Genomic DNA, 24,924 nt, shown 5'->3' on the forward strand with positions numbered 1-24,924 from the left:
CAGACAGGTGCTGTCATTTTGAAGTTTTCTTCCAATAAGCCTATATACTGTAACACACGACAAAAGAACTACACATCCCAGAAGCCAGCAGTGCTTCCAGCCGCTGCTTCCTGATGAAACTCAGAACAGCAGTGGAGGGAGCAAACACGAGCGGAGAAACTGATGTGGCAAAAATAGATTTTCAACTTAAAGTCAGAAGTAACGATCCATGTTAAACTCAGAACTGGCAGGACAGTCGCAAATAATCCTGAAGCTGAACTTCAAGTTGTAGCATCTTCACTGGTGAGTACTCATAAAATGTTGCAGTACTGTACAGTACTTATACGTATGTTGTTAAATCTACGTAGGTTTTAGAGTTTAGAACATTGCAAGAGTGTAAGAATTTTATTTTAGTATTTACATAGTTTAAGTCTTATAAGACTTAAACTATGTAAATACTAAAATAAATATAGCAGTCCTACTTTGCAGATTTTCACTTTCCGCGGGGGTGTCTGGAATGTAACCCCCGCGCTGTATTTCTATACTGAAGTGGGGCAACGACCTGACAGAGCTGGTGACTGAGACAAAACAAGCTTAAGATGAGAGGACTACTGAAAAAATATTTCCAATACCTAAAAATTACATCACTTACAGATTTATTAGCATTTGTCTTCCTCTATGCCATACATGATAAATCATTTAAGTCTTTGCAAAATTAAAGTTCTCAGAAATGTACATCTTCATTTTCTCTAGGAAAACGTCCTTTCCTGCAGAAACAGCTCATCTCCCAGTCGTCAAAGTTCGACTCTCCGAACGCGTCTTAAACTAAAAACAAGGAGGGGAGGCGTGAAACATTAGGCTCTGCATGAATACAAGAACTTGGCAAATGTTATATACAAACAGGAAGTGCAGAGGAGAGTACGTTCTGTGCTTCCAAGTGGACAGATCAGCGAGCGCCACTGTTCCATAATGCTGTTAAAACAGGACGAACTGCAGAACATCATCACATTTAAAAGGATATTTTGGGATGTGAGGGGCAGCCTTTGTTTGGGTTTATACAGATGCAAAAAGAAAATGTTCAGTTTCAGAGCTGCCTCAGAAATTAAGCAACAGATTCAGACTACCCTCGGACCCTGCTCTGAGAACAAACAAACATTTTATTTGTATGTTACATGTGTGTTTAAGTAATGTACACATATGTTTTGTTATTTTACAAGATTCCCTGATGGCCAGCGCAGACAGGAACGTTTAGGAGAGGCTTGTCCATCTTTACATACAGTGGGGACCAGCAGTGGGAAGAGTGCAGCGCCAGGAGTGGTCCATTAGGGGGCGCACCGAGTGTCTGATCAACCCCAGTTAGAGACAGTAACAGGATGGAGGGAGCAGGGGTCCACATCGTCACATTCGTCCTCACTGGGGGGCAGGGGTCTTCTTAATCTGAACAGTTTATTTGCTTGCTGGATAGTGTTTATAATCTCTTCATCCCCCCCTCTCCTCCCCAGATTGAGGCGAGTGGATGACGGAGATGTGACTGGCCCACGTCACTCCGGACAGGGGGGACAGATGACTTCATTCACTCTGAGGAGAGAAACACTCGTTAGAAATGGAAGAAGTAGAAAGACAACACTTCTGCGCTGTGGTCGAGTCCAACTTTGAGCTGCATCTGTTCTGCATCTGCTGGAAATCATCCATCGAGCAGACCACATCTGGCCACTTATTCAGGAGCTTTCATACAAACAGCTGCTGTGCTTAAACGTTGGTGACAGGAGCAGATGAAAACACCAACGTACAGTCACAGCGGGGACCTCGTGTCAATCCTACGGTTTCATGAATCAACACACGATCAAGAGCGTCACAAACACTTGTCAGTGTAAACACCACCACAAACTTTATTGTTGTGGTGACAGGAGTCAAATCATGACATATTGTTGCTCTTGTCAACATTTACACGTTTATTAAAATGCTCTCTGAAAAGTGCCAACAACTGCTTTTAACAACACACAAATCATCTTCAAGTAACAATGACACATGAGGTTTCAATGTATTTTAACTTAAACAATATAAAGTATGTGCCCCAGAGTACTGCCCCGAAAAAAATTAAAATAAAAAATCAAAGACAACACTACATTGACCAGACACATTTCAGTCAATTAATTTGCAATAAATTTAGAACACTCAACATCACAATCTAAAAGGAAGAAATTCCACAGAGCTGGTTTTAGGACTCCCAGCGTTCTAAATAACTTTCAGAGTAGGAGCTGGAGTCATTTGCAACATAAAGATGTTCTGCACAGTGAAAATGTTTGTGAACACAGATGGTTTAAACACTGATGAAAATGTCTTACAAGCATCAGAAGCATTTGTAATGGGGGGGAGACACACTGCTGCTGGTGGTGGGGGGAGTCATGGGGATACTCCCCCAGAAATTTTTGAATAAAGTAGATGCCATTTCCTGCATTCTAATGCATTTTAATGGGTTAAACATCTATGTTTAACTACATAAGTAACTTGATTCAATAAATATTTTAGAGAGCAACAAGAAGAAGCCTGACCAACATCTCTCCTTGTGTGAATAGAGCACACTCCGCTTCTCTCACGCATCCCAACACCCCCACCCCGGTTGACAACTGCTGGCACTAATGCAGCGCCAAGCTAGTGTGCAACAGAGGTGTCTCCCCTTCCTCTTCCCGCCTCGTCGACAAAAAACCCAGAAGAGATGGGCGTCCCCTGCCAAGCCAAGTGACAGAGGAGAAACACTGCATGCAGTGTGGTGAGGAGTTGTAGGGAACCAGGAAAACCAGGAGTGGACTTTTAGTGGTTTCAGTACTGTAATTGTTAGTGTACAAGCCACTACTTTATTTTTTATTTTTTTATATATACTTTGTAACCCATGATTTATATGTGGGAGAATCTTATTTATGTATTTTTTTCATAATTTTCTTAAGTTATATTTTTATGTTATTTTGACAGACTTCCTGCCGCTGACTAACATTTTCCTTTGACAGAGCTGGGCACTCATGGCTCACAGCACCCCACCCCTCTTGGGGGGCAGACGCTTGTGGCAGAGAGAACGCCCTCAGGTAACCACATGTACAACAACTGTTGCTCATGGTTTCAAACTCCCTACCATAACTCCACCCACTCTGTCATGTGACCAGAAGTCTGACCTGAATGACCAACGAGGTAATCTCGGGGACCATCCCCCAAGATAGATGTGCATTAATTTCTTCAGATAGTTCCCGTGTTGTTCGTGTCACGCACAGACCTGTTCATTTGTTCAGCGAAAATGGAAAATGCATGGAGAATTTCTTATGATGCAGCTTTCGTGTTAAAAGCGATGGATCAGCTGTCAAGGAGGAAACGGAGCTGCCGCCTGTAAGCTTTGCATCAACGAGTTGAAGGTCGGGTATTGGAGACACAAAGCAATCAAATCTGGTAGATGTTTTAACAAAAGTTTTTAAATTATTTCTGTGTGACATCTTTCTGTGTTGGTAAATATACGTTTATATACCAGTATCTCAATTTAAACTCACATTCGAAAATGGAGTGGAGAACAATGGGAGAACAGCGGAGAACAACAGGAGGGGTTCTTCCCCCCTCCATTTTCTGTCATGAGAGCTCAACGGTGAAGTCGTCAGATTTATTTTTAAAGCAGTCAGTCAGTCAAGACTGATATATATTTAAATAAGTTTTAAAAAATATTTCTGTGTATGGTAAATATGTGTTTAAATACCAGTATCTCATTTAAGCTTAAACAGGGGCATTAAACAGAGCGGAGGAGACAACGGGAGGGAGGGAGGGGCTGCTCCCCCTTCCTCCCTCCTGCTCATGGGCTCTGCTGAGGAGAAATCACATCAAATTCATTTAGAAAGTACATTTAAAAACAGCGGCTGTTAACAATACTGTTTAACAATAAAAATCAATGGTACTAACTTAATGAATATTTCATTTGACTTCCGGTAACATGACCTCGATAAGACTACTGGGTAATATTTACCGGTAAATAATTTACATAATTTCAGTTACGTAGGTGTTAGAGACTGTTCTGTCCAGTGATTATGCTAAGATAGTTATCGTGTTCATTTTGAAGGTATAATGGTTGTAACCATGAGTCAGACAGTGAAGCTTCATGAAGACTCCTGCAGATCTTGCAGTGACGCTATGTTGAAAGCAACCTATAGTCTTTGAACGCAACCCGGTGGATGAATCTTGTACGGGTTGAATCTTGTACTACAGTAAGAAAGCTGCACACGGCTGGCCACAGTTCCTGATGATGAACGGTAGATGGCCGGGGCTAAATAACTGGAGCGTCTTATTTGCGTACAAAATTATGATTCATCTTATATTGGATATGTGCGGCTTAGAGACAGGTGCGTTCTGTAGCTCGAAAATTACGGTATTCTCTTATTGATCAAGTGGAATGGATTATTTCACAAAGAAATAGAAACAGCGCTGGGTGAACTAATATTTCATGGTAACTGGGGGGGTCCAAACAAATATTTTTTAAATGTGAGGGGGACGTGTCCCAATCACATTTAAACGACACGACGCCTATGCTTTAGAGCCGTCATTTCTAACCCGAACCCGAACCCCGGCCCGACCCAGATTAGGGCCGGTCTGGGCCGTTATAATGTGATTAATGTGCGGGCCAGGCAGGTCTCGGGCTCTGATGCAGCTTTACGAATCATACAGCACAAATAAAATGAGAAGCTGAAGAAAGAAAGAAAGAACAGTGCAGCAGTTAATCAGACTGTGGAAGAGATCACCAGCGCATTGCGCAATCATTGAGCACATGGGCTCAGGCTCCTGCGGTTTTGCGAATCGTACAGCACAAAAGAAACTAAATAAGAAATATAAAACTGTGTTAATCTACTTGTCGAGGAGGAGTCAGGTCTGACCGGCCGGTTGAAAGAGGTTTAAAAAAGTTGTGTTAAGCTCAAATGGACACCTGTCACCTGCCGTGTGCATCCGCTGACTCGCCGGTTGAAATGCGACCTGTCCAGGGTGTGCCCCACCTTTCGCACAGTGACTGCTGGACATTGGCACCAGCGACCACCGCTACCCGAATAGGAAGAAGCGGGTAAAAGATAACGGATGGATGGATCAATCAGCTGAACGGATGGATGAGTCAGCTGATCACCGGCCGCGCGCGTCTCCACACCTGCTGTCATATGTGGTGAAGGAAGTAGCAGCATCTACAAAAGCTGAAGTGAGCAGTGCATTAATTTAAAATAACCTTGTTCTATATTTTCCAAATAATTTTGCTCTAAAATATTTTTGTTCATCTGTATAACAGCCTGTCTTTACAGTTGATTTTTTAGGCTATTTGTTTTGCATGTTAATATCCATTTGGTGACTTATTAATAAAAAGAAATCTTATATCTTCCTTTCATTACGTTTTTAAAACTATCGTGTCAAAATGATTTGCTTAGAAAAGTAAAAGGTAAAAAATAAAAAGTAGGGTTTTTTGTTTCTTTTTTCCCCTCAGGTTCGGTCCTCTAATTACCGGTAATCTGTTGGGTCCGGGTAGGGCTCGGAAAAAAAAAAAAAATACCAGCGTGGTCCGGGCCATATTTATTAGGCCCGAATGCAACTCTACTATGTTTACCTGCATTGCAGGCATGCAGAGTCTTTTTTTTTTCTTCTTCTTTCAGCTGATCCCTTCTTCAGGGGTCGCCACAACAAACTAATAATAATAATAATAATAATGTCATCACAATGTCAGCACTGTATGTTTCCATACAATGGCGAAATTAGTCTCTGCATTTAACCCATCCACCACCAGGTGGTGCAGTGGGCAGCTATTGAAAGCTCCCGGGGGGGCATTTTGGGGATGAGGCGTGCTGCCCAGAGACGCCACGTGATGTGCAGTGACTGGGGATCGAACCTGGGACTTTCGGGTCCCAAGCCGGCTGCCCTGCCTCTACACCATCTCGGCCCCCAAACTAACAACTCACATGAAGAATTATCAATTACTTTTACACCGGATACCCTTCCTGACTCAACCACAGACCACCGAACTACCACAGCCCTCTGTGTGGAGAAAAGAGCTGCCATTTAGGGTGCCCGGGGGGAGCAGATGGTGGGGCCTTGCTCAAGGGTCCAGAATGAGGCAAATGAGGGTGGAGGCAGGTGTGGGTATTTCACCTATCCCACGCACACTTTGATGTTGTCGGTACCAGGAGTTGAACCAACAAACTTCCGATCACATACCCACCTTCTCTAACCTCTGCGCCACCACTCCCTACAATTATGAAGTCATAATCAGCAGCAGCTGTCAATCAATTTTGTAAAACAAGATAACATATGCTGTGGAAAGAGATGTCTGGTTGAACCTCAGATCCAGGAGGAACAACGTGGGTTCTGTCCTGGCCGTGGAACACTGGATCGATCAGCTCTTTACCCTCACTAGGGTCCTTGAGGGGTCATGGGAGTTTGCCCTTCCAGTCTACATGCGTTTTGTGGACTTGGAGAAGGAATTTGACCGCGTTTCTCGAGATAGACTGTGGGGGGTGCTCCGCGAGTATGGGATTGGAGGCCTGTTGTTCAGTCCCTATACAAGCGGTGCGAGAGTTTGGTTTGCATTGCTGGTAGTAAGTCGGACCCCTTCAGGGTGGGAGTTGGACTCCGCCAGGGCTGCCTGTTGTCACCAATTTCGTTCATAACTTCGACAGAATTTCTCGGTGCAGCCAGCGGGTGGAAGGATTCCGGTTCGGTGGCCTCAGGATTCCATCTCTGCTCTTTGCAGATGATGTGGTCCTGTTGGCGTCATCGTGACATGATCTTCTGCTCTCACTGTAGCGGTTCACAGCAGAGTGTGAAGCGGCTGGGATGAGAATCAGCACCTCCAAATCCAAGGCCATGGTCCTCAACCGGAAAAGGGTGGATTGCTCTCTTCAGATCGAAGGTGAGGTTCTGCCTCAAGTAGAGGAGTTCAAGTATCTCGGGGTTTTGTTCTCGAGTGAGGGAAGAATGGATCGTGAGATTGACAGACAGATTGGTGCAGCATCTGCAGTATTGTGGACTCTGTACCGGTCCGTGGTGGTGAAGAGAGAGCTGAGCTGTAAGGCAAAGCTCTCTGTTTACTGGTCGGTCTACATTCCTACCCTCACCTATGGTCACGAGCTCTGGGTAGTGACCAAAAGAACGAGATCGCCGATACAGGCAGTTGAAATGAGTTTTCTCTGCAGGGTAGCTGGACTCTCAGAGATAGGGTGAGAAGTTCAGTTATGCAGGAGAGACTAAGTGGAACCGCTACTCCTCCACGTCGAGAGGAGCCAGTTGAGGTGGTTCGGGCATCTGGTAGTGATGCCCCCTGGGTGCCTCCCTAGGGAGGTTCTTCGGGCATGTCCAACTGGGAGGAGACTCCGGGGAAGACCCAGGACACGCTGGACAGCCTATGTATCTCGGTTGGCCTGGGAACACCTTGGAATCCTCCCAGAAGAGGTGGAAGAGGTGGATGTGGAAAGAGACGTCTGGGCCTCCCTGCTCAAGCTGCTGCCCCCATGACCCGACTTCGAAACAAGTGGAAGATGATGGATTGATGATATAACATACATTTTCAAAAACCTAATAATTAATTATTTCACAAAGAATTTATCTTTATTCTTTATCTTGCTGCAGTCCCAGCTGAATGCATGCAGAGCAAAAACTTCACTTTGTTTTCTCTAACTGCAGACATCATCATCATCATCATCATCATTATTATTATTATTATTATTATTATTATTATTATTTGATAACAATAATAAAGCGTGAGGTCGTGAGACAAGCAGAGCATTAAGCCAGTACCCAGTACCTAGCGCATCTGTATTGCACACCACTAGCTTAGCGCTATGTCGTCAGTGCCGACAGTTAACAACTGTGTGTGTGTGTGTGTGGGGGGGGGGGGTGTATTGTGGGTGAAGGACATTTTGATAGGCAGGGCACTTAGTTTATCCAAGGAGGGCTCCCCGCCCCGTCAACAGAACCAAGCGCACCATCTATCGAACTGTCAACTGACAGACACGCCAACTAAAAAGCTACAGATAGCGCTCCGCTTCCCTCACCGCGCAACACAGACTTGTCTCCATCCCACCCCCATAAGCCCCCAGTACGGACGTACGCGAGAGTATACTGGGGGCTTAACCCCCATCAAAAATCACGAAGAGACGAGTTCCCTGCCAAGGCATGTAACCCAGAGCAAACGCTGTCATGGGTGTTTTGTGACAGCAATAGAAGCAGAAAACATTTAAGGGGTGAAAACTTTTTATCTGCACCGCATGTCCTTTTTTAAAATGATTTATAAACTTATTTTTGTTTTAACAAAAGCTGCAGTTTTATGTCATTAATGCACATCTGTTAAGATGACGGTTAATGTAACTTTGACCTCGATCAACTTGGTTTTTTAAATTTATTGTCCCATCTCATAGAAAAATAAACCTACATTTCTGTCTGACAATATTAAAGATTCGGTGCACATGCACACATTACTGAGGCTGACCTTATGTGAGCTTTTTTGCTTTGCTGTAAAGTGAGTCCACCACTTTGCTCATGTTCTGAATGGTCTCCAGCGCTGCCTCGTAGGTCTTGTCCACCACCGGCTCTTCAAAGACAATCAGCACACCTTCGCCTTGGTCCAGTATACCTATCAGTGGGAAGGATGGCACACAGAGACAAAATGTGTCAAAATACTACAACAAACCATCGATACCTACAGGCACGCACCGATTTTCAAAATTTGAGAAAAAATAAAAAATAAAGCTTCCAATTTACCGTGAAACTTCTGGTCCAGAATCATCTGTGATAATTTCCTCTCCACATCTCCCTGCAAGGTACACAAAGTCTGACTGCAACCATCCAGCAATAAAAACAACTGATGCTTCAAACAGCTCAATGGTGCCAAGTGAAAATAAAAACTGGTGGCAACGCTCACCTTAGAGAGTTTGATGAGGGAGGAGACGTGTGTAATCTGTCAGGGGGGAGACAGTGTTTCAGGTGTTAGGCAGTGATAAACGTACAGAGCTGCTCAGTCTGGACAGAGCTCAGTGTTTACCTGGACCCTGGAGAAAGGCTCAATGACCCGGATGAGATTTTGCTCCAGCAGGTTGTCGTACAGCTTTGTCAGGTGGGTGCTAATGATGGGGTCGTCCCTCAACTCTGATTTGTAATCCGTTAGTGCCTAAAGACGGTAAAAATGGGACATTTATTGTAAATAAATGGAAGAGACTGCAGCTGTACTGACTGTGTTTTAATCCAACTAGTTTGTCTACAGCCACGTAAAACAACAACGCATCAACAATCTGATAAAACAAACCTTCTCAAAGTCTGCCAGAGATCGGTTCTTACTGGCGTGTGCCACACACTTCAGAGATTCTGTCTGTGAGGAACAAATAAAGAAGAGCTGATGGAAAGACTGCAGACAGAAACATTAAGGTTGAAACTGGACTGAAACATAAAGAACCAGCAGCTACAAGATCTCTGCCGAGTCTGGGCCCATCCCTAATGACTAGGGGTGTAACGGTACATGTGGGTGTAACGGTACATGTGGGTGTAACGGTACACGTGGGTGTAACGGTACATGTGGGTGTAACGGTACACGTGGGTGTACCGAACCATTCCAGTACGTCATGTTCAGTTCGGTCCACGTGTGTACCGTTTCGGTTATTTTTTCACTCATTAAATTTTATTAACAAGAGATTATGCACCGCGGAACTTAAGTTCCTAAGCGTGTTTCAGCACGGTGCTATTATCTTGCAGCACGCGTAGCATTAGCAGCCTAGCAGGCAACAAACGAGCCATCTCGTTGTGGTCCCCTGTTGGGGAACATTATGTCTTTCTTGTTAAAAGACAAGTGAACAAGTCCAAAGCTGTGTCGACGTTGTTTCAGAGAGTTTGGATCTGCAGCAGCAACACGTCGAACTTGTGAACGCTCTTGAAACGACATCATCCGAACGTGAACGTCTCTTCTACAGAAAAGCAGCTTGGTTGGTGCAAAGAGCGATAGCAGCAGCATTTAAACCTTTATCAGGTCATTCAGATCCAAAGCTGACCTACGTCCATATTCTGTTGTCGATGCGCCGGCTTTAAACATATGATTAAAGTTATTGAGCCCCGCTGCGACATCCATCACGTCAACACCTCAAACAAAAAGTTGGAGCAGCACTTTATGAAAAAGCTACAACTGATATTGTCAACAAGCCCTGGAGCAGATTTAAAGCCCTGCCCTGATGATGAGATTCAACCACCACACATGAAAACTGTGCAAGAAGAGGTATTGTATTATTGTGATCTAATTAACTTTTTAAATTTAAAATTATAATCTTAACTTTTTTACATTCAACCTTTTTTTTTAAATCTCTGTGTTGTTTGCAGTGTGAGGATGATCGCAGCAGAGTCTTCTTCATCCACCAGGTCACCTCCAGCTAAGAAGTCTGTAATGACTGAACTTGTTTATTTGGCATATTTTCAAAATAAACATTGTGTAAATCTTTATTTTGGCTTTTTTGTCCCGAAGATTAACGGAACCGAGCCCTCCTTGAAACTGAACCGAACCTAAATGTGATTGTAGCGTACCGTTACACTCCTACTAATGACAGAGGTCAAAGAATGGCACTTTCAGACCAGAACCATTTGTCTTCTACAAGAACACGTGACTATTTTTACAAACATTAAATGTGCCTCAGTTTGCAAGCTTTGAATTTAAATTCTGACTCCATGAGAAAAGTTGTGAGGAACCAAAGAAGTGTGGAGCAAACTCAGCTGTATCGACTTGGAGCGCAAACATCACATGGCACGAAGACACACCAGGAGTGGGTTGGCTTCAACCCCTCTCCACCTCAGTCACAATATTTATTATTTGTTTTTATTACAAACTCTGCTAAATCCGTCTCCACCCTGACCATGAACGAGCTACAGCTCATGCCCTAAATTCCTCGGCTTCCAGCCTCTTTTCCCTCCTGTCTCCCAACAACTGTGCACCCACTGGACAGAAACAGTTATTAAATACTACTTACTAAGTATTTCACACACAGGTTTAAACTTAATGCTTTTTAGTGCCATTAAAGGCCTTAAATTTAGCAAAACCTATTTAGAGGACAGAGATGGTGTAAAGGTAGGGCAGCCAAATTGAGACCAGAAAGTCGACTCCTCGTCGTAGTAGTGCCTCTGAACAGGACACCTAATCCCTAATTACTCCCCGGGTGCTTACATAGCCGCCCACTCTCCACTGCGCAATACATACAGTACACGGTAAAAACTATAGACATTTAGCCTATGATAGAGATCTGTCTTCTACCGGCTAACTGCAGTAATGCTGTGTCTGATGTGAAATCAGAGTTCTCTGATTTAATTGTTACTTTTTTGAGTTTAAAACTGTGCGTAAGTGGTGTTAAAAGTCATTTTTTCAAGAGCGAAGTAGCGAAGCTACAAGCTAACTACAGCCGGCTTGCCGTACTCTTACTCGGATGCATGCGCACAACGCTGCGTTCAGTCGAAAGTTGTTGTTTTTTTTGTCAAAAGTTCGTTGGTCAGCTTTGAAGAGTGCATTTGAGCTAAAAAAAAAAAAAAAAAAGGGGGTTCAACCTGCTCTCTGATCTGTGAAAAGAACGCTGTGTTGTGTGATTTTACTGCGAGACCCTCTGGTCAAAGCCACAGAGGAAACTGGTCACCATTTTGTGTCAGCTCTACTTAAAGCGGAAGGAGACGCCCACTAGAGGGTTGGAGGGTGAAGTGTTTTCAGTTGCTGCTCTTTTGCTGTTCATTTATAAAGTGAGAAGACTGGAAACTGTTAAGAGTTAACAATGTATTCTTTTGTTTGAAACGTATGGCTAAAACTACATTTGATAGTTTATTTTTTATAGAGATGTTTCGCTGTAACAGTTTACTGGAACTCCTCTGACTGATGAAGTCCTCCGGATAGAGGGTGAAACATCTCTATAAAAAAGAAACTGTCCAGATATCGTTACCGCCACTCATCACAATACATATCATGATATGAATTTTATGCCATATCGCACATCCCTACTCTCCACCTGGGTGCATCTCAGGAGTGATGGGTTAAATGCAGAGAACTACTTTCATCATTGTATGGGGACATACACTGATGACAATCTCAGACTTCTCTTCCTTATAACTTTTTATTGCACGCTAAAAACCCTGGATGAAGAGAAACGAAGAATCAAACGTCATACCTGTCTGCCTGTGTATCGCAGAGCTAGTTTGCCGCTGATGAGGGCCTGAACATCCTCTGGGCTAAAAATAAAAAAAAGATCATTAAAAGCCAATATACATCACATTTTTCCAAAGAAACTGAATTTTTTTTTACAACTACATGTGATAACGCTGAAAATATTTATTGAAATGAAAAAGAGTCCGTGTCACCACTAGAGATGTTCTGATCGATCGGCCACCGATCATGATCAGCCGATTTCCAATAAAAGCAAGTGATAGTCCAATACCGATCAATGCCTTTCAGTGCTAATCACAAAAACCGATCACCCCTGCAGCCTGCAGAGTTCCGGTGGTTTATATATTCAAGCAATGTTTTGAGATTTATTTGACTTTCTGCACTTTTGAGCCTGTTGAGTCTTAATACTTTCAATAAAGATCCTGTTAGTGACAGCAGCTCAGTGTTTTTCTGTCGTCCTGTTGACTGAATAGTTGCTGTACTGTGCCCACACCTTTACAGTTTTTGTTTTGAAAAAGTACATACAAACCTGTTTTTGTTCAAATGAAGGTGATTGTTATTGTTGCTATTTTCCAGATCAAGAAGCAAGTAGCACTCATCTTAACTAAATCAAAACATTTATATCCGGTCCATGTGAATGGTATCTGTGATCGGCAGACAAAACCCCGAGCGGATTATCCCTAGTCATCACATTAGCTTGATGTTCTCTGCTCCTAGCATGAAGTCCAACACTCACGCGTTGAGCATGATTTTGCAGAGCAGCATGTATTTCAGGGCTGTAATGGCTCGCGGGCTGTCGATAGAGTCGTAGCCCTCAAAAGCTTCATAGAAGTATGAGTAAGCAGTCTTCCAGTCCTTCTCCTCTGCTGCATGAATGATCCCTGGAAGCACAAACAGATCAATCAGGTCCTGATCACGTTCATGACGTTTTGCAGCTTTGGAGACGTTTTATTTGACGAGCAAAGAGCTCTTGACTGTAAATGTTGCAGACCTCCAACCTGGACGTTTCTCTTCGTACCTGATTGCATGTCTAAAGCTGCTTGCAGTTTGGGGGGGCAGTAGATGGCGTTGGCGGTGGTCCTGGCAGAGGTAAGTGCAGCGCGGGCCTTGGGCAGGTTACTGAGCGCGTGGTAAGTCTTACTCTCCAGCAGCTGGACCTCCACCAGCAGAGCTTTGTCGTCCATCTTCTTGAGCTCCTGCAGCAGCTGGGAGCCTGAAGGAGGCGGGAGGACACAGAGGTGAGGGTTTGAGCGTGTTGCTGCAGGTCAGACAAAGGTAGACACAACTCTGCACTCACCAAGTTGTAACGCCTCCTGGTAGCACTTTGTGTCAAAATACAGTGAGATGAGTCGAGCCTGAGGAGAAGAGAAATTATTTCTGGTTTAATCTACGATGGATTACACGTGTTGTTGTCATGTTGCTGACAGATGAACAGCAGAACCAGGAATTCAATGGGTAACTGTTTTAGACAACATGTCAGAGGTCAGCGCAACAAGGAGGGAGGAAAGAGATCAAAAATGTTTGATCAGCTCCAACACATAAAGGCACTGTTCCTTACAGTACAAAAAGGATCGTTTACTTCAGGTAATGTGGCGTAAACTATGTACAAAGTACAATTCATTACAGAACAGAACACTTCCAAATATGAAAATACAAAATAAAAGCACAGCTGTACACAGGTGGAACTTATTGAACACTGGAGGACATATTTATGGTTTGAAAAATAAAAAAGGACAATAAAAAAGGTTGAATCATGTCATCTGGACTTCGTTTTGTTTTGTTAAAAAGAAACGTTTCGCCCCTCATCCAAGAGGCTTCGTCAGTCTGAGGACAAAGGACACTGTTGTTCCGACACCCTCCTCTCTCTCTCTCTGCACTGCTTCAGTGGCTCACAGCAAACTTTTCTCTGATGCTGATTTGAAACAAGGCGGCTGCGTTCGCTGCAGGCTGAACCCTCATGGTTCATACGTGGAACTCCACATCATTAACACTAGTGGTGTAACGGTACACGTGGGTGTATTGAACCGTTTGTTATTTTTTCATTCATTAAATTTTATTAACGAGAGATTATGCGCCGCGGAACTAAAGTTCCTGTGTGTGTTTCAGCACGGCGCCATTATCTTGTAACACGCACAGCATTAGCAGCCTAGCATCCCGTTGCGGTCGCCTGTTTGGGAACATTATGGATTTCTTGTTAAAAGACAAACGCAAATCCAAAGCTGTGTGTCGACGTTGTTTCACGGAGAGTGGATCTGCAGCAGCAACACGTCGAACTTGTGAACGCGCCTGAAACGACATCATCAGAACGTAGTTTGGTTCAAAGAGCGATAACAGCAGCATTAAACAACCTTTATCAGGTGATTCAGATCGGTTCAAAGCAATAACACAAGCTGTAGGAGATTTTAAAGCTGTGGATCTACGTCCGAATGTTGTCGATGCGCCGGCTTTAAACATATGATTAAAGTTATTGAGCGCCGCTGTGACATCCATCACGTCAACTCTTCAAACAAAAAGTTGGAGCAGCACTTTATGAAAAAGCTACAACTGATGTTGTCAACAAGCCCTGGAGCAGATTAAAGCCCTGCCACATCAATGATAGAGAGAGAATATTCAACCACCTCATATGATGACCGTGCAAGAAGAGGTATTGTATTATTGTGATCTAATTAACTTTTTAATTTAAAATTATAATCTTATTAACTCAATTTTTTTATATCTCTGTGTTGTTTGCAGTGTGAGGATGATCGCAGCTGAGTCTTCTTCATCCACCAGGTCACCTACAGCTAAGAAGTCTGTAATGATTGAACTTGTTTATTTGGCATATTTTCAAAATAAACATTTTATAAATCTTTATTTTGGCTTTTTTTGTACTGAAAATTAACCGAACCGAGCCCTCCTCGAAACTGAACCGAACCTAAATGTGATTGTAGCGTACCGTTACACCCCTACTGCTAACAGAACCACGCTGCTAACAGTAATAGTGTTTATAACTTTTTTATTGTGGTAGATTGTGGTCTGTACTCTACATGTCTTCTGTCTAAAACAGGTCTCTCTTGAAAACGAGTCCTCGTGACTCAGAGTACCTAAATAAAGGTTAAATACACTAAAAATAGGATTAATTTTCTAAATATGCATCAACATTGACACAAGACCTTCTGTTGAAGAAAACTCAGATCAGTGTCTACGTCAGTCCATGACACACGTTTCAGCCGCAGTAGAGATCGCTTCTATCCCACTTCGACTAGTTTTCTAATTATGCACCCGTTTGTGCCTTCGCCCTGCAGGTTTGATGTTGCATGGACTAGTTGGACTTAAATACGTGCCTGGATTGTTTTATTTCAAACAACAGTTTGCTGTTTGCACCGAGCTATAAATCACACTCTTTCACACACTCTTTGCTTTTCTGCAACTATAATAAACACACAAGAGCCTGTCCATGCAACATCAAATACTGTAAGCCCAAGTGAGACAGCAGCTTTGACGCTAAACATTTCGGTACATGTGCCGTCAGTTTGTGACCTTTTGACATCACTGTTTAAATAAACAGGAAGACAAATTTAAAGTATCAATGCAACATTCAGAGTCAGAGATTCTTTATTGTCATTCACACCTCATGTGGTACATGTGGTGGAGCAAACTTATGTACACAGGGTCCTAGTTACATCCAACAATAAAATGTATAAGAAAAACAGTAATAACATCTAAGATATGAACTAAGAAAAACATCAACTAAATATACACTAAGCACTCATAACATAAAACATTGAACATCAGCACAAACATGAACATGAGTCTGTGAGCAGATGTGCACGCATGAACACATCAACATTGAAACAGATCAGCAGCAACATGAAACAAATCAGCAGCAACATGAAACAGATCAGCAGCAACATGGTGTGGTTTTTCACAGTGATTATTTTAGTTAGAGATTCATGAGTCTAACAGCTTCAGGGTAGAAGCTGTTCCTCAGTCTAGTGGTTCTACACTTAATGCTCCTCAACCTCCTTCCTGAGGGGAGTGGAGCAAAAAGTGTGTGTGCTGGGTGAGTGGGGTCCTTCATGATGCAGGTGGTCCTCTTCCTGCATCTGGAGGTGTAGATGTCTGTGATGGTGGGGAGACTGACTCCAACAGACTTCTGTGCAGCCTTCACCACTCTCTGCAAAGCTTTTCTTTCTGCAGCTGTGCAGCCTCCATGCCACACATTGATGCTCGAGCACAGGATGCTCTCCACTGCACACCTGTAGAAGGAGGTGAGGACTGAGCTTCCCAGACCAGCTCGTCTCAGCCGTCTGAGGAAGTAGAGTCTCTGATGAGCTTTCTTGATCAGGCTGGTGGTGTTGTTGCTCCAGCTGAGGTTGTCATTCATGTGTACACCCAAGTACTTGTAGCTGGAGACCACTTCCACCGCAGATCCTCTTATGTTCAGGGGGGTGTAGATGTTTTTGTTCCTTCTGAAGTCCACAATCATCTCCTTTGTCTTCTTCACATTGATGTGAAGGTTATTCTCTCTGCACCAGCTCTCCAGGTGTTCCACCTCCTGCCTGTAGCTGGACTTGTTATTTATGATGCATCCCATCACCGTATTCTGAACAGTATTCTGAATTCCCATATTCTGAACAGAGTGAAGAGGTTCTGTGCAAAAAAGCTTTAAATATTTTATCTGCTGCAGACTGATCTTGAACAACCTCAGTTTAGAGAAATAAAGTTTAATTACAATTGTCTTGATGGTGGGAGAAACACCAAAGCCAGTAAATCACTACTTCCTCCTTTATCTAAAATGGAGTCTGACCGATATGGAAATTTTGGTTATTGCCGATACCAATAATGGGAGGGGAAGGCGACCACCGATAACAGATATAATTGCTGAAATGTTTTGTCCCCCCCCCAACAAGAATCTCAGTAAACAGCAAGTGGAGCTGGGCTTGTTTATTTAGCGCACCCGTTAGCAATCAAGAAGCTAAGCTAATCAGATCCACGCTATACGCAGATCCACTGAAGGTTTACAAGTGGTGCACTGGTCACAAAAACAGTCTTCCTAACGTGCGTTCACATTTTCTATCTTCCACTATTCACCATAAAGTTATCAAATGTGTTACAAAAATATAAATAAACAAAGAAACACTGTTCCCTGTTCATTGTTTAAACAGTCCGTCACGTATGATGAAGGTCTAATTGTACAGAAAGAATAGGTGACGATCTACTTGGGGAAAAAAAATCCATTAAATTCTCTAAAGATAGTTTAGATACAAACTGACAACAGTCTAATCATTTAGTAAACTGAATTTTGTTATGAAACTATCCTTTTTGGGCTTGATTACAGTCAGACTAGTCATTGGTTCATCGCTCTTGTAAGAAATGAAATTAGTTTCTCCAAACTGTGCTTGCTGAAAGAGCCATCTAGAACAGGAAATATACATTTTCATAGCCCTTTCAACCAAAACCCCACTTGAAAATGGACAAAATATCCCTTTAACAGCTAGAAAAAGTCTGCAGTTGTCTGAGACTTTACAATACAACAACATAGAGTGGACAATATGAACAAGGCAACTTAACTTTCAAAGACTCAATCCAGTTTTCATTTTTTCCACACAGCGCATGAAACATGAAGCAAGGCTTCATCATCTGACAACAAACAACAAGCCACTCCAGCGGCTGGAGATGCCACTTAGGGATGAGCCTCACCTCTAGTGCCTGTCTGAGGAAAGTCCTCTTCTCAGCCTTGGCCCACTCGATGCACTCCAGGCACAGCTCCACCTCCTGACCCGTGGCTGCTTCCATGTCCAGGAACAAGTCCAGCAGGGAGCGAACCAGCCGGGCTGCTTTGGCCTTGGAGATGGAGTTGAGGAAGGGCCGTACATACTTCAGGAGGCCTCCGAGCTCTGAGAAGTAGAGAAACCTTAGTAAATGTTATTTCACTGTTTTAGCTCTTATTGTTTGAATCAAGACAGCCATTTTGATCCATTGTGGCAGAACCAGATGTCCCTTTGAGAAACTCCCATCCTGCTCAGATTACCTGCAGCTTGGCCAGTCTTTGCCAGCAGCCCCCCCAGCTCCAGGATGCTCTGCTCTTTAACACGCACCGCTTCCTCATCGCTGTCCTGGATGTCCCTCTTCACTAAAACACACACAGAGCAATGATGTCATTTGCTTCAATACGAACTACAGCAATGCACAATGAAAACACCGGCGTTCATTGGTACTTCCGGTTTTCAAGACCACTTAAGTGAAACTATGTCATGAGCCGACTGTAAAGGCATACAGCCAAGTGGCTAACGAAGCTACTGTAAATACAGGAGTCCATTAATTACACAACGAAAGCAGGTCCACAGCTTGGCTTTCAAACGCACATTAAATATACTAGACAAAAAGCAAAGCGCTTCATTATGTGCTATTCTACATTATATTGTAAATTCATTTACGGGCCTGAACTGTGAACACTCACAGCAGCTAGCTAACAGTTACTAGCCGGCTGTCACAACTTGCAGCCAAATGAATGAGCCGTCAGCTCGGGCTGTGCTGTGGAGCTGGCCGGTGTGCTGCTGACTCACTCCAGCAGAGCGCACGGCTAACACTTAGCTGCGAGGCTAACTAGCACGGCTAGCTCACTGAACACTGGCTGAAAAGCTCGCGTCATGCCCGAGCGTGAAACTGCTCTGACCCCACTGCCCGCCTGCGTCGATTATATTTACCTATAGAATGTAAGATATCGATAGAGGCATTCTGGTCAGTTCCAACAAGAGACCGTGCTCTCTGAAACTCAACCACGGCCGCGGCTGCCATTTCTCTGCTCCCGATCTCTTCTTCTACCCGCGCGGCTTCCGGTTGGGTGTTCAAATGTTTGGAAGGATGCTGCCCCCTACAGGTGGCAACGAGCACACACACGATGGACGCTTTAAATTTAATTAACCTTTATTTAATTAACCTTTATTTAATTAACCTTTATTTAAACAAGTAGTCTCACTGAGTCATGAGGGCTCATGTTCAAAATAGTCCTGTTTGCGAACAGTGGTGCAGAGGTTAGAGAAGGTGGGCCTGTGATCGGAAGATCGCTGGTTCATCTCCCAGTACAGAAAACATAGAAAAAAAAAATGTGGGTGGGAAAGGTGAAGCACCCACACCTTCCTTCACCCTCATTTACCCCACTCTGTGCCCTTGAGCAAGACCCTTAACCCCCACCCTCCACTGCACTGGGTGTCCTAGACAGCAGCTCTCTGCTCCACACAGAGGGCTGTGGTAGCTCGGTGTCTGTGGTTGTGTCAGGAAGAACATCTGGCGTCAAAATAATTGCCAAGTCTTCGTACGATTTAGTTCACTGTGGCAACCCCAGAAGAAGGGAGCAGCCGAAAGAGAATAAATAAATACATCTTGGATTTTAGATGGCCAAGTGCATAAAATTGTTCAGAAGACCATGCCAAATTTAATCCTTTTATCAAATTTTGCACAAATCATGTGCAAATTTGGTTTTATTTAAAATTGGTTCTATTACTCACCTTCCACCATTTGGTCTTCTTCTATGGTTTTACTCGTTTTCGCTTCTTCACAACAACAGTCATTCTACACACAACCATCTGATGTTGTCTGGCCACGCTCTCCCCTGCCACAACTTCACAGTCTCCAACCCCCCTCAGGTTTCCTCTTCTACACCGAATGTAGTCGACCTGCGTACTCCTTCCTCCACTCTTATAGGTCACTCTATGTTCCTCCCTATTTTGGAAATACCACGTGGGCAGGTGTTGATTTCAGCCATTCCCATTTGGGCAAAATCCACCACCATTTGTCCGCCCAAATTCTTGACAGCAATTCCACCCATGACTTCTCATCCTCAGTTTCCTTCACCAACATGGCCTTTTAGCTCTGTTCTGATCACCACTCTCTCTTCCCTGGGAATACTCTCCATCACTTTATCCAGATCCTTCCAGATTTTCTCTTTCCTTTACTACACATTCAACTTGTGGAGCACAACCACTGACAAAATTCAACATCCAACCTTCTTTTACCTTGAAACATATATTATCTGATACTCTTTTCAACTCTTCTGTTTGTTGCCAACTCCTCCTTCATGACCACCCCTACTCCATTTCTCTTCCAGTTCACACCACAGTAAAAGTTTAAACCATGTACCATTGCTGCAGAACTTACTGTCATTCCACCTGAACCAGACACTGATTGGTTGAGTTTTCGACAGATGAGGAATAAATGCACAACTGCTGTCAAAGCTGCAAAATGTAACTATTTCTTATCTCAGACCTCCAAAAATCTACATGACCCTAACAGATTCTGGAAAACTATCAAATCTCTCTCAGGCACCCCCCAATCATCTGACCTCCCATCACAACTTCTCATTAACTCTGTTCCTGTGTCAAATAAGCACGAGATCCTGAACTGTTTCAACAAACATTTTGTTGCTTCTGGTTCTTTATTTGACACAGTTACTAATGGAAAATCAGCCACTTCACTTAATAACCAAACTTCTACGAATCAAATCCCTCCTACCTCAGTTAAACACAGCTTCTCTTTTTCTCCATTCTCAGTCAGTGAGGTCAATAAACTGTTAAAGGTCTTGATCCTAAAAAATCTGCAGGACCAGATGAACTTCCACCTTATTTCTTAAGGCTGGCTGCTCATATCATCACAGTCCCTGTGACCCACATCTTCAATCTCTCCATAAGACAAAACTCCATCCCAGACACTTGGAAAACAGCCTTTGTTCTTCCTTTGCTGAAGGGAGGTGACCCCACCTCACTGAACAACTATCGACCAATCTCTAAACTCTGTATTTTAGCCAAGGTTCTAGAAAAACTGATAAACTCTCAAATCAAAAATTACCTGGACTCATTTAACATCTTACCTCCACATCAATGTGGTTTCAGGAAACAACACGGCACAACCACTGCTTCACTGAAGGTTCTTAATGACGTTGTTGAAGCACTGGATGCTAAGGATTATTGTGCTGCACTTTTCTTAGACCTGTCTAAAGCTTTTGACACTGTGGATCAGAACATCTTGTGTCATAAACTCTCAGAAATCAGTTTCTCAGATCACACCATTGGTTGGTTCTCTAACTATCTTTCAGACCGGAGGCAATGTGTTCAACATAATGGCACTTCCTCCAGTTATTTAACAGTCAACAATGGTGTACCACAAGGCTCAGTCCTAGGACCCACCCTCTTTACAATCTACATACATAATGTTGGTAAAAACATCCCTAATGCATCCATACATTTCTATACTGATGACACAGTTGTTTATTGTCGAGCTAAAACTGTTGCTAAGGCTTTCCAGCTTTTGAAATCTGCATTCAACTACATCCAGACAGATTTGTTTCGCCTCAAACTTGTCCTAAATGCCGACAAAACCAAAGGGATGCTTTTTTCAAATAGGAAGTCGGTCCCAGCAGTTCTTCCTCTGATCTCATCCTCAAATGGTGTCCCCATTGAGTTTGTTGATTCCTATAAATATTTGGGTATCTTGGTTGACTCACATCTCTCTTTTAAGCTCCATGTGGAAAACTTGATAAAGAAACTGAAAGTTAAACTGGGTTTCTTTTTCAGAAACAGATCCTGTCTAACCCTGAATGCTAGAAAACGCCTTGTATCTGTGACTTGCCTTCCCTCAATTGATTACAGTGACATTATTTACATGAACGCTCCTACAAGAACCCTGCAGATGTTGGATGCTGTCTATCATGGTGCACTAAGATTCATAACTGGCTGTGATTATCGTACCCACCACTGCACCCAGTATTCACTGGTTAACTGGACATCATTAACTTCACGCAGACTCTCTCACTGGTACATTTTCATCTTTAAATCACTTCTTGGTCTGCTGCCTTCATACATCTCCTCCTACATGTCTCTGCGTGAGTGCAGCTACAGCGTGCGCTCTCAGGACATTATTACCTGCAGTGTTCCCTCAGTGAGGACTGAACTAGGCAAGAGGGCCTTCTCCTACTCCGCTCCTGTTTCCTGGAATATCTTACAAAAAGATTTGAAGCTCTCGACCTTGACCTCTCTAAGTGGCTTTAAGAATCTGTTGGACTCCTGGCAGGGACCAATGCAGACATGTTCCTGTTTTTAGTTTTCTACATTCACCTTAGAATCTAGCTGTTTTTGTTAATTTTCTTTTTTTTAAATCCTATTTGTTTAAAAAAAAAAATCTGTATGCCTTTTTATAACTGTCTATTGTTGTTGCTGTTGTCCATTGTTGTCATCATTCTTTGTTGAAATCAGGTCTCTCTTGTAAAGGAGTCCTCGAGGCTCATTGGGATGTACCTGTCTAAATAAAGGTTGAATATGGTCTCTTGTACATATACCTTCCTTCTCTGCATCATGTCAGCCAGCTCTCTATCTTAGCCTGTAATAGTCCCTAAGTTTAGAGTTGCTGCCCTCAGTCCTATACCTTTGACTAACCTTTCTCCCTCTGTCTCCTGGCACATTTACCTCCTTGTGGTCTTCGACTAACAGTAGCACAGTTTTATCAACAGCACCAGTGGTAGTCGCTGTTAACCCGGGCCTCAGCTGATCCAGTATGGTGATGTTTGGACTGACTCGCACAACCCTGGCTTGGGACCGACACAAGAGATACACTTGCTTGTGCTCCCTAGTGTCTGGTTTAATCTGATGATAGTGTTTGAAATAACATTTGCAAAAATGGCTTTGAATTTTTAAAGATCAGGGTTGTTTACAGATGGAAACAAACTTTAAATGTGCTCAGCCAATTTTATTATCACTATGACCCAGGGACCCACTGCAATCTTGAAATAGTTTTTAGTTTCATACTATTATTTAGTACATTTTCACATCAGTTTCCTACTAGAAGTGCTACTGCTGCCACTATTTGCACTTGCACGACAAAATTATATGTACAGATTACGTACACAAGGCAGCACTGACAATAGTGTAAACAAATCTGTACAACAGTCTTTGAATGAATCACTATGAGTTTATGAAGAAAAGGAACTGTTATAAATCAGCAGTAAAACATTTTGGTCGTAGCTGAGTTTGGACTAGGTGCTAGCTTGTCAGTCTTTTTAGATGTACTTAGTTTTTAAAACTTTAGTCATTTAGGCGCCATCTACTACAAGTAAAATAATTTTCGACAATATTTGTTCATTGGTTTTACACAGAATACTTTTAACAAGTCTTAACTATCTACGCTGGTTTATCTAGACTTGCTTAGCATGTTTTGAAAATCATGATTTAAAGATAACTAGGAATGTTAATGGAAATTGAATTAATTTTAAATTACTATCAGGTGTACTAACAATGGCAGCAAATTTTATTAAAGTTATTTTTAATGTTTTAGGCAAAATACATCTCATTCAAACTTCTGAGAGGTCATCGCTGCATCTTCTACAAACCCACGTTCAGTTGATAAATTCTGCTAAAGCTAATCCATGTTTGTAAAGAGGTCAAGCTGATTGTCATTGTAAGTCCTTGTTGCAAACGTACAAGTGCCACTTTAAATAACGCTCATCCAGTTGTTTCAATTTACAGCATTTTAAACAACACATTTTCATTATGGCTTAAAATACTTCATAAAATTGAACAAAGCTGTAATTAATGAGTATTTTTTCACATCGATATTGAGAAATGTCAAAGATTTAACTTGCGATTTTCACCTCTCCAACAAATGCCTTCACACATTCAACTATGCAGATGAGTGTGTGGTTTATAAAGAAGCTTCACTGCAAACTTTAATACGAAGCTGTTGAAGCAGTCTGCTGAAAGCAAAGATACCTACAAAATATTTAAAATGTTGTTCAGCTGGCTCAGACACTTGGTGAGTAGGGAAGCGTATAGTGAGCAGAAAACTGCAAGTAGACATTTATATTAAAAACACAACTTTAATTTAGAAATACAAACAAGGAAATTAGATTTCAACAGAAAAGTGACTCATGATGACGGCGTCTTCGTCTACAGGACAACTGACAGGTAGTCACAAACCTGAAAGACAGAAAAAAGTTTTTCATACATTTTACGGTGACACAAATTTAATAAACTGACTGAACCATTTGCTTTTAGCTTCTAAGAGGAACCAATTTCACTTTTGTTGGTTGCCAACAGTTTATTTTAAAGATTACTGAAGATTAGGACACCTTCACTCTGTAATGACCCTGACCATGACCTACACTACATATTAGATTGTAAATGGATTGCAGCAAAGTTAAAAAAACAATCAAAAATAAATAAAATAAATCTCCTTCATTGGGAAAGTAATCATGGCACTATTTCACTCCTAAGGCTCACCAAACAGTTTTTTGTGCTATACGTCGTCAGCGTGCTCTTCTTGCACTCTCACTGAGCCTGTTCTCAGGATGACATCATCACAGACAGAGAAACTTACCACACTGAAACAACTTGAAACCAAACATCTCTAATAAATAACTAATCTTACTCGTTACTTTTGAATTTTGGTTTAACAGAATAATTTATTAAAACAAACTAATAATAACTAGCGTTAACAAAAAGGAGGGTACCATGAGAAAATGTTGAAATGTCTGTAGGCCAGTTTAAATTTAATGGTGCTGTTTGGTCTCGTGGTGTGAACCAAACTGGACATGGACCACAGACAGCTCAGGATGGAGCTACAAGACCATCTTCAAGCAGCTTGATGTCCCTGTCACAACAACTACACAGATTACTTTACTATACTATACTATAGTATACTACAGTATACTATACTACACTAACTACACTATATTATACTATACTATACTACAGTATACTACATTATACTATACTACACTAACTACACTATATTATATTATACTATACTAC

General features: G+C 42.5%; 2 protein-coding genes across 3 annotated transcripts in view; both read right to left on the reverse strand.

The window, feature by feature from the left end:
- Positions 1-633: 633 nt before the first annotated feature.
- On the reverse strand, positions 634-18,950 carry LOC119422056 (26S proteasome non-ATPase regulatory subunit 11A). The gene is made up of 13 exons (XM_037689397.1): positions 18,835-18,950; positions 18,159-18,260; positions 17,828-18,024; positions 13,443-13,500; positions 13,164-13,358; positions 12,882-13,026; positions 12,150-12,210; positions 9,275-9,337; positions 9,014-9,139; positions 8,894-8,929; positions 8,734-8,785; positions 8,462-8,605; positions 634-1,557 (listed from the first exon to the last, which is right to left on the reverse strand). The coding sequence occupies exons 1-12, from the start codon at positions 18,923-18,925 to the stop codon at positions 8,463-8,465; spliced, it is 1,269 nt and encodes a 422-aa protein (XP_037545325.1). The 5' UTR covers positions 18,926-18,950; the 3' UTR covers positions 634-1,557; position 8,462.
- Positions 18,951-24,054: 5,104 nt separating this feature from the next.
- rpain (RPA interacting protein) overlaps positions 24,055-24,924 on the reverse strand; it is a 6,144-nt gene continuing 5,274 nt past the window's right edge. For both annotated transcript variants that reach the window (XM_037689399.1, XM_037689398.1), the window contains exon 7: positions 24,055-24,090. In XM_037689399.1, the coding sequence (XP_037545327.1) occupies positions 24,061-24,090 (30 nt within the window). In that variant the 3' untranslated portion in view covers positions 24,055-24,060. The remainder of the gene's footprint in view (positions 24,091-24,924) is intronic.

The sequence above is a fragment of the Nematolebias whitei genome, chromosome 15 (assembly GCF_014905685.2).
Source record: "Nematolebias whitei isolate Nwh7 chromosome 15, NemWhi1, whole genome shotgun sequence".
Lineage (NCBI taxonomy): Eukaryota > Metazoa > Chordata > Actinopteri > Cyprinodontiformes > Rivulidae > Nematolebias > Nematolebias whitei.

Coding starts and splice junctions, on each gene's coding strand:
- LOC119422056 (XM_037689397.1), bottom strand. CDS start 18,925: ATGGCAGCCGCGGCCGTGGTTGAGTTTCAGAGAGCACGGTCTCTTGTT. Junction 9,140..9,274: donor CTCTGGCAGACTTTGAGAAG/GTTTGTTTTATC, acceptor TACCGTCTTTAG/GCACTAACGGATTACAAATC. Junction 8,606..8,733: donor TCTGGACCAGAAGTTTCACG/GTAAATTGGAAG, acceptor TCCCACTGATAG/GTATACTGGACCAAGGCGAA.